Here is a 17,468-nt window from a genome sequence, read left to right on the forward strand (position 1 = left end):
ACAATGTATATTGATCAGAAGCAAAATTTAAAAAGGAGGTGGAAATGCTGATTACCCCCGTTATAAACCCATCTAGACTTTTCCATCCAAACAGCTGGTGTGAAGGCTCCCAAAGTGCAGCAAGAAAATATCCTCTATAATCTTCTATTGCTCAATTTTGTTGAGCATGTGTGACTTGCTGATCAGTTTCCTGATCTTAGCCGACAGAAGTGACACCTGGTGTTGCCTTCCAACCGTACCGCATTCAAAGACACTTTCTTCCTCATTCTGATCCTCGGCCTGAACTTCAGCGGGTCGTCGTTTTGACCACGTCTACCTGCTTGAATGTGCTGAGATGCTGCTATTTGATTGATCGATTAGATATTCGTGTTAAAAAGCAAAGTTAACTGCTGTATTTAAGATGTGTCTGCTGAATATATGTTTGCTACAGCTTGTGAATATAAGTAACTGCACTTCTTGTCACTCTCGACAACCTGCTTTTATCCTTGTGAGGTCTGTACTTTGTCCTGGATCCAAAATGACTTAAATCATGTAGAGACTGGGCTCTGTTCAGTTCCTCCCAACAGGTAACTGTTTCCTACATGTGCCTGAAGAACTTCATGGTAGAGGTCATCTCTGTCCACATAAACTGCATATGTGCAAAGACATAATAAGACAGAAACCAGACATTTAAAAAAAAATCTGGACCAGAATTCTTCTGAAGAATTCTGCAACAGTAAGAAATGACTAACGTTGAAGGGGAAAAAAGCTTTTTTTAAAAAGTTTATTGTGTCAAAATTGTTGATTGGGGATTCCCTATAATGCAGTCTTAATGTCCCGATAATCAGCGTAATTGCAGTTGATGAAGATGACAGCTCGAACTAAGATTGCTGCTGAGTTGCTAGGAGGACAAATATCTTTTTTCTTTTTTAGAGGAATGAGGCTCTTCAGACACTCTAATCAGCAGTTAAAATATACATTAGACGCAGCAATGATCCCATAAAACATTTTGCATATAACTTTCCCTCCAGACTCTTAGATAATCAGCAGCGTAAAATAAAGGCTGTAGCTGGGGTCTGGCGGGTTCACCCAACACCACAGGCCGTCTTACACACACACTGTCCTTTCTCTGGTTGCTAAATTGGGACACACTGGCCTAATTGCTATTATTACAGCCCTGTGAGCAGGAAACAATGTGTTACAGTGAAACAACAGGCATTCCTGCAATCCTGCTCCGTTTGGCAGCAGCAGCAACATTTCCATTCGGGAAAAAGACGAGGCCAACGAGAAGAGACCAGTGTATGTGGGAGGGAGAGGGTGAGTGTGTTTAAATTAAAAAAAAAAAAAAAGAAGAAGAAGAGAGGAATGGAGAGAGAAAAGGAAAAAGAGGCAGAACAGATCCTGATGGAAGACAGAGGGGGAGACGGATGAGGGAGGGGATGACTGGTATCAAAGGACTTCTGGGTTGGGAAACATTCCTTTCCTGACATGACACAAAGTGATTAAAGTGTGTGTGTGTGTGTGTGTGTGTGTGTGTGTGTGTGTGCGCGCCAACGTCTATGTGACATGACAAAAAAAGATTAAAGATTCTTTAAATGTGTGTGTCGAAGATTGATGTATAGACAGGGAAGCGGAGCCAGACAGAGTGTGCGTATGGGAGAAATGACACCAAGGCGGATTAAAGATTTTGTTTTTGCGCACTTTAACGCTTTTAAGTCCCTAATGGATAGAGACATGGGGTTGAGAGAGGAGGGGTGAGGCACAGGAGAGGGCCGGAGAGAGGGACCATGTGGGTGCTGGAGTTGGAGGAGGAAAGAAAAGAAGAAGAAAAAAAGGAAAAGAAAGCCAGAGTTGGGGTACAGGAGAGGGACGAGTACTGAAAAAACAGACGGGGAGAGTTCAGAAGGGGATGAAAAGATGAAAAACAAAGAATGACATCAGAACATCAGACGTGATTCAGAGCGATCGTGACACCAAAGGGGTATGAACACACCAACGCAGCCATATTTCAAAGTGCACTTTTGAGGATTGTTATCTTTTATAGCAGTCCCTCAGAGGAGCTGAATCTTGCTCATCATCACAACACGATATCACTTCAAAAATCACTTCAAACATCCGCCTCTTCCTCCACTTCTTCTGTGCGCTTCAGGTTGAATCAAAGTGTCAAGTGAAAGAACGAAAGGTGCCGATGACAAAAATGTTTGCCAAAATAAAGTGTCTAAAAATACAAGAACCAGCAGTGCGCGGGAGTGTCGAGGTGATCAAGCATATGTATCTCTTCACATTTTGAATAAACTCAAAGGCTACAAAGCATCAAAGCTGCCCGTTGCTCTGCGTGTGTGTGTGTATGTGTGTGAGCGCTGGTGTGTTTGTGTGTGTGTGTCGAGATCAAAGCAAGGCCTGTATTAACCCCATGTGCCAGTCTGGGAAAAATCAAGCCCAGCTGGGGTCAAGGACAGTGGAGAGGGGGGAACAAGTGCGAGCAGAAGCGAGGGAAGAAGGGAGAACGGGAATGTAGCGAGGCTTTGAAGAGCAGAGGAGGACCAGCTGATATATTTTATGTCCATGTTGAAGAAAAAAAAAAAAAAAAAAAGGTTTTGTAGTTGTTTTCTGCAGTTTCACAGTGATGAAGTTTGTTCGGTTTAATTCAGCCGTTTTATTACTGAGTATTATTACTTAGAAGCTCTATCAAGGTAATCGAAGGACAGTGTGAGGAGTCGTACCTGGAAAAGCGTAGCTGAAGGGTCATCCAGAATAGTTTTTGGAGGGGTAATGACTGAAAAAGGAATAAGAAAAATGGTCAAAATGATAAACTGTGAATAAAAGTCTATAATACAACATATACATGAACACAGGAAAGTTAATGCTGACAAATGAATGAAAAACAAATGGACGCGGCACAGAGACTTAAGCTTTTACAAAACAACAGGAGCAACTTTTAACTACAAAAAAAAAAAAAAAAAAAAAAAAGATGCTTTAAAAAAAAAAAATCAAATTCACATTTGATTTTTTTCCACAAATCTGGAAACATGACAGAAAAACTGATACAGTTTCAAAGCTTTGTGTGTAGGCAGCACATATCAAGGCTAAAACTGGTTGTTCCTGCTCCTGTCATTTTTACAAGTGGAGTTAAATTTAAAAAAAAAAAAACAATGGTAAAAATAAAAGCAGGTGATATTGCTGATAATTTTAAGGTTGATCATTTTGGGATGAGGTGAAACTGGAGATTAAAACCATGGGTGTGTCGCCAACAAATCTCCAACGACTGTGTGATGTTATGTCGATATGGACCAAAAATCAAAATGTTTCCAGCATCTCTCTGAATATCTGTGCCACGAAGAACGGAGGCACCTCTGAAGGCAAAAGGGGTTCGACTCAGTACAAGGTCTACCTAATAAAATGTCTCTTAAATGCTTACTCTATAAGGAAAAAAAAAGGTTTTGCTTTGGATAGCTGTCACCAAACCTCACTTTCAGTAACCTCATACATCTTAAACTCGCTCAAATGTACCTGCACATAGTTTAAATTAAAAAAAAGCGACATTATCAGTAAAATCTAACTGAAGAAAATCCAAATCCAGGCAATTCAAATGAAAACAATTCAAACTGATAATTTGGATCCAAAACGTTTGTAGAAAATTCCTCCTTTTTCAGGCTCATAGAAAAGTTGGCCTCATTGCATGTAGATCTCTAGAAATTATGAGTTTATCAGCATTTTTTGCAGTTTTGGTCAAAATTCTAAGTGTTAATTTTGCATTTATTTGACACTAGAGGAGGTTGGATTAAGCCAGTCATCAGATTTGAGGTTTTTCAGGTGATTTCAATGTGCTTGTAATTATGATCAGAACTATTATCCTATCTGATTTGGAATAAACCAGAAGCAGAAACTGATGCTGTAACATGGTCAGACCTTCACAGGATGAAGATGACGATTCGGGGAAATGTAACGATACTTACACAGGTAGAAACTGAGCTGAGGGTCCTCCAAGTGACTCCTTACAAAGTGCCTCAGAGCATCAACTGGTCATGAGACAAACAAAGACACAGATTACCAGCTGAAGCACAAACTGGGCTATGTGCAGCTACATTGGTCTCTGTGTGGACTGTAATTCATTTGTCAGAAGGAATTTCCCTGCAATTTGTTGTTCTGCTGGTTGTCGTGTTGCTTTCGGGCTGAGGTGCATCTCATCGCTGGAATTACAGACCTGTCTCATTCTTTCAGTCTCTGTCACTGTGGTGTGGCTACAGTCGTAAATGTGGTGAGGGAGCCGCAAGTAGCTTTCACATTGCAGCCATACCTGTGGCTAGCCAGCTGAAATGAACACTCTCCATACTGCATGTGCACACACACATGGAGGCACACACAAACACACACCTGTCTCTAGAGGCCTGAAGAAGCCCTGTAGAACATATCTGTCTGGAAACTGGACCCTCAGAACCACCTGGAGAGGCAGAGTGGGCTATTTATAGTCTGTACGTTTTAAACGTACATATATTAAAATGTTATTATGTGTACGAGCTTACTTTGGGATATCTATCCATCTTCTCCTTTATCTGTGATTCTCTCAGAGATTTAGTCATAAGCGGAGCCTCCTCCAAAAACTTCCTGAGGAATGAGGGACAGAGAGAGACACACACACACAGAGTTACAATGAAATGAGCTGAAAATAAAAAGCAGGTTGTTTAACCCACAATGAGTAAGATGTGCAAAGAAAACAAAGAATCACTGTTTCTTTCCTACCCCTACTCGTGTGTGGCCGTGTGTGTGTGTGTGTGCGTGCGTGTTACAGGCAAATTGCTTTGGTCGGCTTAATTCCACCCTTAGTAATTGCAGTCATTGACATGGCAGTAGCCATGAGGCAGCCATGTCAGTGCAGACAGAGATTAAAGGATGCGAGCGGTGAGGTCTCAACCTGACGGTGTTTGGTCGATGGCTGGAAGATAAACGTCTACACGAAACAGAACTACTAATTGCTCCCAGCGTGCCATATTTAGAAGCTTTTGTAGTGTTTGTGTGTTGTCTTATAAATGAGAACATGTTTGCAAACACACACGATGTCTCAACAGCTGTGGTCTGCTGACGCCACATCCAGAGATTGCAGAATAAACTTGAACGCATCTGTTTTGAAGAAGCGCTCATAAATAACTAAAAACTTCAAACTGGTCATAAATTTTAAAAAATAAACAAGTAAAAATACAGAAACTTCAAAATGCACACAGTGATGCCCAGCATTCTCCCTGCCTATGGCCTCTCATCACTGCTAGGCTATTTTTGCAATTAAGGGTTATACATGGACAAAACACCGCAGGACCCGAATGCCAAACTGACTAATTATCTGTTCCAAACAGCGCAGAAACACATCGGATCCAGACGTGTTTCTGCAGCAACAAGGTATTTGTGCTAAATACTGCACCCAGTCACTCAACCATTTCCTCCTTCCCCACCTCTCGCTCTTCAGCTGGGCAAAGCGCTTCCGCACATCATCCACGGTCACTTCAAAGAACTCGTCGGGCAGATCCCCGTAGTCCTCAGACTGATGGGATGTGGAGTCCAGGTGGTAGATGAGAGGCTCCCTCTCCACTGGCTGCAGACAGAGGGAGATATAAGAGTGTCCGTAACAATATTTGGATCTCAAGTGTCCAAATTTTAGCTTTATTTATCACAGCAGAAGTCTTGTTTACTTCTCACGATCCCTATTCCCTTTTCGGCCACGGTAGAATTCTGCCCTTCCCTGAGCCTGGTTCTGTTGAACATCTCTTCCTGTTAAAAGAAAGTTCTTCTTCCCCACCATCGCCAAATGCTGCTCCTCCTAAGTGATCGTCTGAGTTTTCTCTTAAATGTATTCAGAATTTACTGCCCAACATTGCATAAATTTTAACGTGCCTTGAATTTAAAGGTTTCTTTAGACAAACTGAATACAGCTGCCTGGGGCTCAGGAGGTAGAGAGGGTCATCTACCAATCAGAAGGTTAGCGGTTCGATCCCCTGCTTCTCCACATGGTGAAGAGCACGTGGGCATTGGACGGTATGTATGAAAGCTGACAACCACTGACCAATAAACATCTACAAACAATTTCTGTACACCAGTGATGCTCCCCCCCCCCACAAAGAGCCAGACCACAGCTGAACCAGGAAACTTCTAAACTATTTGTATTGCACAGAGTTTCACAACAGTTTGAGCCCCTTTTAATCATCATCATCATCCCAATCTATTGTGGTAAAGATGTAAGTTTACCAGCATGTATTTTGTTCAGTGTTCTGGTTAAATGAGGCCGAGATGTCGACTCTGTCAGGACTCTGCATTGAGGTATAATGATGTGAAACTGGATGTACGCATTGTAGTGTAACATAAACCTTATTTTGAGGTAAAGCCTGTAGCTTCTTATAAATCAAATGCAGGTTTTAGTCCTAGTGGCCACTAAAATTACTCTTGGCTTTCTCCACAATCATTCAGATAAGAGTTTCAAAATAAAATAAAACAGCTTCTGGGTGTCTAGACTTAAACGTACAGTTCGTTTACCCTGGTCTGAATCATTTGATAAGATTGTAAATTCAAACTCAAACCAAGGGAACTCCAAGCAAACCAAAATGCATCACTACAAACCACGTGGGGATATTAGCCCATTTATTGGCCAAATGGGTTTGGGGAGCAACAAAAGTAAATATAGGAAGAAGGTGCTGCCTTCTGGACCAGTGGGGAAGATTAATAATTTACGTTGATTTCACGGCTAGTTGCTAACCTTGGCACATCTATAGTGTCTTGCTGCATTTCAGAGTAGCAAGCATAGATTGGTACGGTAGGTTTCTCAAAGGGTCTCGGTGTGGGTGATTTACTGTGTTCAATCCTGCACAAACGAACTACACAAAGCTGGAAAACCAAACAGAGTTCAATTTAAACTGACTAAACACTGCAGATATGAAAACACTGTTAATTTATGAAGGAGTTGGAAATCCACAAAGCAGAGAAATTGGTCATCTGAAATAAAGAGGTTACAGAACAAACTCACCTCTAAGAACTCCTCCGCATCACCCATACTATCATGCTGCACCTTGGTAGTGGTTTTACACTGAAAGGAACAGAAAAGGTCCAGTTTCACCAATTACTGATCAGATCAGGACTGTAAACATTCAATCTAAAAAGGACAATTCTTGAAGCCCACAAAAACATGCCCTTAATAAGCAACATAATCGGATTTGAGGTGGTAAGTTTTCATAAATGTGCAAACACATGGCTTTAACAGAAAACATCAATATGAGCTTCAGATTTCTCAGCTTTTATCTTTCATTGTCTTTATATTTTTGTGAGCTTGTGGTTTATGTTGAAAACTGGTTAATGGCAGCATAAGGGCCAAGAAGACACACTAGCTAATAACAAAAAATATCTAGTGCATACACCTGGCAGGCCGAGTAAACTCAGGGTTTGGCTGACCTTTGTGCTTGAACCGTGGTTGGATTTGGCTTTCTTGGCTTTGGGTGACTCAACAGCAGCGGTCAGCGCTGACAGAGATGAGGATGATGATGAAGAGAGGGAACGTGCAACTCCTCCAGCTGGACCACCGAGGCGCTGACCACCTCCGGAGAAAGGAATGAAAGGAGCTGAAGAAGTAGGAGATGATGGGTGGCAGTTTAGTCCTGACGGCCCAGCTTTTTCACCATCGTCCTCTGGTGTTTGACTTCCTGTGGGAGGGTCTTTAGGTCGAACGGCATCCTGGAGGTTTGGAGCGTCTTCTTGTTGAATGGGTAGTGTGGTTGTAGAAGTGGCAGAAGATGGCAGAGTTGGGGTTTCCGCCGGCTTATCTGGGCTTGGCACATCTGTTGCTGACATTTCTGGAACCGATGGAGCGGGATCCGGCTGCGGGGATGAACTGGGTGTGGTTTCCATGGCAATGGGCGTAGTTGGCATAGCGGGTGTATCCATTTCAGCTTTTTCTTCTGAGTTTTTTTCCTTTTTGAGTAAAAACCTTAAACATAAATCATAAATACAGGGTTTTAATACAGGGTGATTTTTTTATTTTTTTTTTTAAAAAAAGGTTAAATGTAGTTCTTTCCCCTTCAACATAATCTCCTTGGTTCCACTATGGACCAAACCTAAAGCTCCTACTACATTTGAATTACTCCCATTCTGTAATGGGAGAATGGGAGTAATTCGATTTTCCCATAGACCTCAAAACTCCCACCAGTATCGACTTTTGTGTTAGGGTTAGCTATTCATCGCTGCTGATTGATATTTCTTCGTCTATGAGCCAGAGAACAAAAAGCAGTTTGCAGTGTCCACATAAGGTGCACTGGGCGTGTAGTTGTCTTATGCCGAGATGTCAGTGTGCTCTCAGGCCATCTTTTTTAAATTTTACATTTAAAGTGTTTGCATCCGTAAATAAGTCCACGTCTGTACAAGTGACATCAATTGCATCATCAGATAATGAATGAGCCTTTTTTGTGACTGCACCGACGGATCTGTGGTGTAACTATACTATAACATTCCAACAACAAATTTGCCCATTAGGGAGACTTGTGATAGAATGTGTTATAACGGAAACAACTAGTGGCTGATAGCATCGCCAACCAAGTACAGACTTTGTGAAGATATCTACTGGAACATACTGAGGCATCTGACAGAAAATAGGGTGATTTGTGGCACGCACCATCTTGCACCTGTTCACAGCACACTGAAAACATTTGAGTTTTTTGGCCGAGACATTCAGGTAGCCCTATTTGACTCTCTAAGACATCTTCCTTTTCTTCAAAACACAGAGAAGGAGATGTAGCACTGCCAGTGGTTTAGAAGGGACTTCTAGGGAGTGACCAAATGTAGCAGGTGGTGCTAAATCGGCAGATGCAGTTTATTGCTGCAAAAGGAGACCATCTTGAAGGACACTTTTCTGCTTGTCACAGCTGCAGTCATCTTGTAGACTCTCTATATATGATGTTTTAAATACATAATTAATAAAGTCACACCCACAAAATGCATGAAGCATGAAAACTAGCAGCTTACCTGACAATGGCACTTCCTCCGGTAAGACCTAGAGACTTCAAAGAGGCCTTCTTTAGTTCTTCTTCGCCACTCACCTGCACATCCACAGACACGCACATGTGGACAAGCAGCTGTGTTATCATAAAATTCGCTTTCATCTCCTGAGAAAGGGAGAGTTAAAAGACCGCTGCATACCTCATCTCTCATGTAAACACACACAGGAGTGGATCCTGAGTCGGATAGCTCCAACACACTGGTGACGTTGAGATGACATGCACGCACACACAGAGACACACACACAGAGAGATTAAAAATTGCCCAAATGATTTTCATTTGCTTTAAACAAAACCCACAAGTGGTTTTCCTTGTTGAGGATAATAAGCTTGGTGATTTTACAATAAAACCTCATGCAATGCAGTGGCACACTATCAGCATGTGTAAACCATGTGTGCACAATCCCGTGTAGTACCTAATTGAACCATAAATGTTTTACTATTGTTCTCTTCAATTCTGAATATCAAAGCTTTCGTCTGTGCTTCATAACATTCCTTGAGCTTTTTACGTTGCCGCGGAGCTAACATTCATTTCATGGAAGCATGACTTGCTTGGAAAAGTATCAACAAATGCAGTGATGTCATTTAATGGAGTGGAGATGAGGGCTGGACGGATGCGTGAGCACCTGGGACCGCACAGCTGGAACTACTGAGCAACAGCTGCATGTGTGTGCGGGCGTGTGTGTTAGAATGAAGCTTAAACTTCAGTAGAGGAGTGGTGAGAAGAAGGAATGTTATCCTGGCGTGCTTTCATTGTGACAATCTTCACGCTATGGAAGATGGATGAAATGCAGTGTTGAGTCCATTAATCTCTTCGTGTAACACCATGACCAAAGTTTACTTTCTTTCGTGTCTACAGTTTCAGTTTTATTTTTCAATTCTTTTTTAAAAATATTACACTTACAAACCAGACTTTCCAATATAGTAAAAATCTTTCCAAGACATCGATGTACCGATCGAAATAGCGATACCGATCAAAGGATTACTCTTTTTACGCATTCCTCTGGTATTTTTTTTTAGAACCGTATTTTTCAGACTATAAGGTGCATTTAAAATCATTTCATTTTTTTTCAAAAATCGACAGGGCGCCTTATAATCTGGTGCGACTTTTGTATGAATTCTGGTTGTGCTTACTGACCTCGAACTAATTTTATGTGGTACACGGTGCTCAAAAATCTGTCAAAAAATGTTTTAGTGTCACTTTGGGAAGCTACGAAGCTGCAACGTCAGAGCATTACTGTAGTCAGGAGCCTCGCGGAGTAATCTGGGTCTGCTTCAGGTCCCAAAGTCAAACGAACACTGCGGCATCACTGAGAGTTAAAACTGTCTAAATTCGTTCATCTTTAATAAAATGATCAGTGTTGCTGCTTTACCAGGTGGAACAATTAAGTTTAACATCCAGGCATCCATGAAAACAGTTTTTTTTTTTGGTTTTTTTTTTAATTTAACAGAGTTAGAAGTTAGCAGGAAGTTAGCTCGCTAGCTTCCACCTAAACATGATATAGCATGTTCTGACAGAGATTTCCAAAAAAATTAAAAACATACAACTATGCTATAACTTCCAACATAAATGAAGACACCTTATGTATGAAAACCGACTCGTTCATCGACAGTGTGTTTTATAATCCGGTGTGCCTTGTGGTCAGTAAAATATGGTACATTTTTACATCATCTAGTAATTATTTTTCTATGAGTTCATCTTGTAGCTCTACTTGTAGTTCCTCTATATCTTATTTTTTTCACTCTACCAGTAATTCTTTTATTTCTTTGTATTCTAATTTCTTCTATTCTTTCTTGTTCTTGTACTAGTTCTTTGTCTTCTAATTCTAGTACTTATAATTCTTCTATTTAAGTTCTGCCAGCTTCTTCTTCTACTACTTGCTCCTCTTTCAAGTCTTCTAGTTGTTCCTGTTGTCCTAGTACTTCTTCTGATACATATTCTTGTCTTTTTCCCTAACTCTTCTCGCAGCCCTTTCAGTCTTTTCTTCTTACAGTAATTCTTTTAGTTCTTCTCATTCTTGATCTTTTATTTCTTCTTGTTGTAGTTTCTTGCCTTCTAAATCTGATATGTGTTCTGCAACAAGTTTATCATATTCTTGCAGTTCCTCCTATTCCAAGTCGTCTTTTTGTGCAATTTTTCACTCATGAGAATATACACTTAAAGTATGGATCAATATCTAGCCCTTTCCAAAACAAACAAACAAACATACAACCACGTTGCATGATCTAAATACGTGAAGTGAACAGGGGTGAAAAGGGAGGCCCTGTATGCTAGAAATTCTCACAGTAACTAACAACATAAAAATCTATTTAGTCGGCATTCAACACAATTTAATTTACTTTTGAGGCCTTTTAACGGTTGTTTTTTTTTTTTTTACAAAGACACACAGATTCTGCCCCTGTACAAATGTTCATGCACACACCTGATTTCTGGAAAATGTGTGAGCACTTCCCACAGAGTCTGTCCACAGGAGAACGAACCCTGGAGCCGAGAGCCGTCCTCCATCTGTAGTGCAATCCGCACCTGACACGTATGAAACCACAGGAACACAGATTAAGCATAAAGACCAAAGGCGCTCTTTAACCATTAACCAAATAAAAACAATAATGGAAATAAAAAGCAGGTCTAAACTATCAACATGAGACAGTCCAAAGCTCTGGTTAGCATTTGTTTCATTTATTACGGTAAGTTGGATAGTGACAGATCCAACAAAGGGCACCATCTGGATCTGAGTAAGACACTGCTTTTATGCCCCATAAATAAAAAAAGAAAGACATCAACCAAAAAGTAAGCCCACTATGCCTTTCCTTATTTTCTATTATCTTACAGTGGAGGATGAACATGTTAAACATGACCGAAGATTAAAATAAGTAGATCAGCATATATATAAGTAATGGATGTGAGCCCAGAGCACAAGATTCAAACTGCTCTAAATGCTCAGTTTGACCAAGTTTTTCCTACATTAGGATCCGCATGATGTCGGTGAAAGTGGACATCCTCAAGCACAGCAGTCCCAGCTAACTACAGTTTAGATCTTGCGTTTCCAGGCAGCAGCCAATCAGAAGAAAGTTGGCTTTAAACACCTATAACAGCTCGTTTTGGATGGAGGATGAACAGAGCCTGCATCCAGCCCCAGGTTAAGATAAATAAGGATTATTTTGGACTATCCATCATGCATAGCTACTCTAACAGCCCAAGAATAAAACTAAGGAGGAGGAAATAAGCACAATGAGGCCCCTTTAAACACATAATTATCACAGTACGATTTTCTTTAAATTATTTACATAGATTTTTCTTTTGATAGAAGCTAAAAGTAATAAAATCTAAAGTACAAGCACTTCACGCTGTTGGACTCAAACATCTCCTTAAATGCCAAAAAGGAAATGATTTTGAAAATCCCCGCGGTGTTCATTTGTAAGTTCTTGGCTCATCAGTCTTGATACATTTAGCAGGAAGAAAATTCTTTGATAATCAAAGATGATTAAGCTGCACATGTGGGCCCTACCTCAGCCTGAAAATAAGTAACATCAGACATGAGTGCAAGTCTCTGTTGCTCTTTCTCTGAGTCACTCTGCGAGTTGTTTACTCTGCAACGGTGTTGTTCGGCACAGAAAGCACGCTGCATATCAGCACACCGGGAGAGATGAAACGAGGGCTTTGGCTGTCAACGGTCAAACACGAAACACTCCCACAAACCAGTCTGCCCCAGAGGTGCCTGCATGTGTGCGTCTGTATAAAATCTGCCAGGTATCAACAGTCAACCATCCATCAAATGAACAAAAACAGCAGATCAAACCCAGCCGTGAATTTTACAGCATGGATTATGATGCCATGATGTCATAGGAAACTACAGCTCAGCTACAACAAAGTGTTTTGTTGGATAGGAATCAGAGAGAGAGCAGTGACAGAGAATTCAGGCATTTCCAGGTACGGACAATAAAGAAACCCACACACAGGGCTGACTGACCCACACATGAGGCTACTTAAGGCTATTCAAACATGATCATGAGTGGGACAAATAGCCCTAAGGGGACTCAAATTAATTTTATTTATTGAACAACATGCACACCACGCAAATAGCCTATGTGACCTTTCGTAACAGAAGTCAATGCATTCACCTGTTATTTAAAAAACAAATGCGCCATTCAAGCTTAACTTAATTAAACCCTTAAACTTACATAAAACATGTAAAAAATAAAAGTCCTGGTGAGCTTCCTCTAATGGAAGGCTAAAATCTCTTTGCTGGGCACAAACACTTTTATATACAGGAAAAACCCTGGTAAAGAAGTATGTTCTGAACATGTTTACCTTGGCCACTCACGGCTAAAAAGTCTGGCGAACTTTCATCGAGACAAAGTCACTTAAAATAAGTTAAGCAGATATTTTTTCACTCTGGTGTTTCAAATAACTCCCCACATAAATGACTGGAGGCATTTCAAAAAGGGATACCGAGTTGTGGTACTTCTATAAAAAAGGACTCTAGCAATGCCGATCCTGGAAATGAGCTCTTGTTTAATAATTTTTTTTATTAAGAGCATGTTTTGTGTTGCAATCAGACTTGAGGTAAAAATAATTGTTTCCACATTTTTTCTGATTCATGCACACCATGAATCTGAAAAAAAAAAAAAAGTCTCCAAACACTGGATTTGGAGGGTTTCCTTCCTTTCTGACTCTCTCTAACACCCACATATACATAGATGCACCAAGGCTGCTTGCTTATAGGAAAAGTCGTAATCATGATAAATGTGGTCAATATTATAAAGTATGGACATTATTCACTAGATTAAGAGACACTGCGTAGATACTGGAGTTTAAAAAGTGTCTTTTTCTGGGCATTTTCTTCAACTATGAAAGATTCCTAGTTTGAGGTCAGGAGTAGACACAAACTCTTCTTTGGGGTAGCTCCAATTAAGTGCTCTTCTTTCACATGTTCACCATAAGAAACCTTAAAAGATTTACTTCCTTGATTAGATCTTTGTAGCCAAAAGTTGAACTATAGACACCCTGGTTGGGGTTAAACTAAAAGCTGAACTTTTAGGGAGAGTAAAAACACACCACTCTAAATGAAAGCTGTGCACTTGATTTATAACAAGGAAACCAACCAAACAAACAAACCAAAAAAAAAACAAAAAAAACCCAGGAGCAAAGAAGATAGTTACGATTATTTTGTTTTCGCAACAATTAGAGAGCAAAATCATAACTGACATTAAAATCTGACTAATCGTTGAGCCCCAAGTTGCACTTTGTTTGAACTGACCTGGCTGTCAGCTATAACTTGTTTCCTCGTACTCGTCACCATTTCCAGTTTGGCGTTGTTGGGCAGGTTTGCAAACCTCCATGGCCGCGTCAGGTCAACAATAGTCCTCTGAAACCTGCCAAAAATGTTAACAGTGAAGGAGAAAGCGAGCAATTAAATGTTTCATGCGGAGTAGCTGGACAGCTGTGAAGAATGATGTATGAGCCCCAGGACTAAATTTGATCAATGCATTACAAACAGTTATCAAATTTTAATTTGATTTAATTTTTTTGACACATAATTTGTCTTGTTTCTTTTTTCCTGCAGTGACACCGATTTTTTTTAAATATAAGTAAACACGTTCTGAAACCAAAACAGAGTTGTGTAATGTGTGACAATCGCTTTCAACATTTAACTAGCTTAACTTCTTTAACTCCAATAAATTGATGGATATTTCACACATTACTATCCCGCTACTGTGCAGTGCGATTGTTTATGTATTAAAGTGTATTTGGATGTAATCCAGGTGAAAAGCTTTTAATCTGAAGGGACAAAAACTGATTTACAGCTACGTTCATTTGCTCACTTTAAACCGTGATCTTCTGGGTCAAATCCGTGCTTCTTGCAGACTTCCTCCAGCACCTGAAGGCGGAAAAGGTTACAACACGAGTTATGCCACAAAATCTTCCAAATAATCTGATTTCATCCGCACGAAAACGCAAACTGATCAGTCACTGGCTAACAACTGTTAGCCCAGCAAGCTAACTCGGAGGAAAGGAATTTAGTCCGGTTCTGTAACCAAAGCGCGGAATTCAATAAGCCGTCCACCTAAGTAAAGATGAAACGCTCCTCTATAAAAGTTCACCTGCAGTAACGGCGTGTTTGGAGCCACTTTAACTGTTTGCCTTCTCCCATTGGGAGTGAGAACCGTTACAGCTGTACCACTAGCAGCCATTGCGTGTCCTGACGTCACAGTGTTTGTTTGAATAAGCTTTATTGACTCTGTCGCAGCAACACTTAAAGGTGCAGTTCGTTCAACTTTTAAGATTTTCTTCGTCTCACCTTTATGAGCGTTATTACCAAGCAAAATAATGTAAATTATACAGACATTAAAAAAATTAAGAAGAAATAACCCCCACAATGTTCTAGCGTCCCACTGCAATAGTCAAATAGCACTTTAAGAGACATCTGCTAGTCTCTTAAAGTGCTACAGCATGACAAAAATACTAAGAACACAACGGAGGGTGTCTGTTTCCTGAACCCAAACTGGGAGCTAACCTGATAGCTGAAGGATTTGCCTCCGACTCTGCTTTTAGAGATTGAACTGCTCTATTGGGACAGTATGATTATTATAAGGTTTATATTTTGTATTCCCAGGGGAAATAATTTTGTCTACTTGAAACTAGTGTTAAATTTCTGACTTAACAGATGCATACAAGTGTAATTTGTAATTTTTTATTATTGGATCCCATGTTATGTACTGTGTATACTGGCAACTTACTAGAACACTTACATAAAAATAAGACCTCATTAATCATATTAATGCCAACTCTTACTTTCCCTTTTGTCAGAATAAACCAAAGGGGTTAGGGTTATTGACTAGTCTGTCTAAATCCAGCTAAAGGAATTATTTATGAATTATAAACATGATGTGAATTACATGGCATTTAGAGTCACCACATTAACCTGGGTGGACGGGGAGGCTTAAGTTTGGGAAGGTCTTTTCTACACATCCGTTTGTGTTAGAAAAAATAATTTGAGTGGGTTAACAACATCAGACTCGAATGTAAAAAAAAATCTAAAACCAGGTCTATTCATTCTGTGAAAAAAACCCACCACAGCTTGAACTGTACAGTGTGCATCTAAAAACAATATGAAGATCATTACTCTTCCCTTGACCTTAAAAGCATAATAAGAAAACACAATCTGGCCTCATGAGAGAAGGAAATTGATCCTGTGTGTAAACTGACCACAACACAGTCACACACAGTCAATCTGCTCTCCATATGGAAAACCTAATGTACTGTATGTATGCAGTTTGAGCAACAACAATCAAGGCTGTTTTTTCTCAGCATGGATCAAATTGGATCAAAGCTGGAATAAGACGAGACAAACAACATGACAAGTGGTGCCAACAGATGGAGAGGTGTGAGGCCAGAGCTTCAGAGGCCGAACAACTGACTGATTGACTGACTGCTTCAACAGCAACATTTAAAGACAAAGTCCACCTGGGAAAGAGAGACAGGCAGACAGAAATGAATGCGCTTCTCAGTCCTAGTGGGAAATTGCCACCATCTGAACAAACAAACAAACAATCAGTTTCCTTCCTCGCTCAGCAGGACTGAAACTTCAAAACTGTCTGGATAGAGCGCAAACTTATAAAGGCATCTGCAGTGGGTTTTACATGCTGAGAGACCTTTTTTTTAAGTGTTCCTTTCATCATAAAAAACCATCAAAGATCGAAATCAAATTACAGGCAGTGTGTGAATGTTAGTCATCAGAGGACGGTGGATCTGGTGAATGAATGAGGACGTTTAAAGATGAGCAGATGTAAAAGAAACAATATGGGAAAACATAGCTTTCTGGTGTTAAACATATGGCTCATGAGCTACATGTGTCCCACCCATAGGTCCAGTCTGGCCTCCTGGATGGCTTAACAAGATGTGAAAATCTCAGAGAACCTTTCACTTCACCAGAAGTTAACCTGTGTTTTAAGTGGTTAAAATGAATCACATGATTGCAGTGGCTGTACAAACAATTCATTTTATCCAAGTTTCACCATCTTCTTAGAAAAAGAAGGTTTCAGGGATTAAGAATCACTTTTCTTTTGAGCCTAGATGTGCGGAATTATTCTATTCTATTTTTCCAGTGGCTGGAAAAACAAGATCTGCCAGAGAAGAACACACAAACCACTTCATACTGACAAAGATTGTCTTAATGGGGAATCATACAATGTTTTTATTGACCCAGCACACTTGAAATTAAATTGGTCACATATAAAATGACATTGACACCACTGATGAGTTCTCCAACCAGGCCAGCCAGTGCCGGTTCTCAAACTGCTTTGGGATTCTGTTCATGTATCTGTGAGGTTTAACGACACAATAAGAAGTCAGTTTTGGAAAAAATGGTTGTAAAGGAAAAGTAAAAAGTGGAGAAGATGAAGCGCTGGCTCACATTTACAATAAGGATGAGTCAAAGGTCTTCAATACAGTCAACAGTTACAACA

At 40.2% G+C, this 17,468-nt stretch overlaps 1 protein-coding gene across 1 annotated transcript in view; it reads right to left on the minus strand.

The window, feature by feature from the left end:
• aspscr1 (ASPSCR1 tether for SLC2A4, UBX domain containing) overlaps nt 1-15,239 on the minus strand; it is a 22,122-nt gene extending 6,883 nt beyond the window's left edge. The window contains exons 1-13 of the mRNA XM_040004473.1: nt 15,105-15,239; nt 14,826-14,881; nt 14,261-14,375; nt 11,426-11,526; nt 9,145-9,202; nt 8,971-9,044; nt 7,408-7,939; nt 6,986-7,045; nt 5,424-5,563; nt 4,503-4,584; nt 4,354-4,420; nt 3,936-3,998; nt 2,703-2,755 (exon numbers count right to left, since the gene is read on the minus strand). Of these exons, the coding sequence (XP_039860407.1) occupies nt 2,703-2,755; nt 3,936-3,998; nt 4,354-4,420; nt 4,503-4,584; nt 5,424-5,563; nt 6,986-7,045; nt 7,408-7,939; nt 8,971-9,044; nt 9,145-9,202; nt 11,426-11,526; nt 14,261-14,375; nt 14,826-14,881; nt 15,105-15,194 (1,491 nt within the window). The 5' untranslated portion in view covers nt 15,195-15,239. The remainder of the gene's footprint in view (nt 1-2,702; nt 2,756-3,935; nt 3,999-4,353; nt 4,421-4,502; nt 4,585-5,423; nt 5,564-6,985; nt 7,046-7,407; nt 7,940-8,970; nt 9,045-9,144; nt 9,203-11,425; nt 11,527-14,260; nt 14,376-14,825; nt 14,882-15,104) is intronic.
• Nucleotides 15,240-17,468: the final 2,229 nt, after the last annotated feature.

The sequence above is a fragment of the Simochromis diagramma genome, unplaced genomic scaffold (assembly GCF_900408965.1).
Source record: "Simochromis diagramma unplaced genomic scaffold, fSimDia1.1 OVJJ01000487.1, whole genome shotgun sequence".
NCBI lineage: Eukaryota > Metazoa > Chordata > Actinopteri > Cichliformes > Cichlidae > Simochromis > Simochromis diagramma.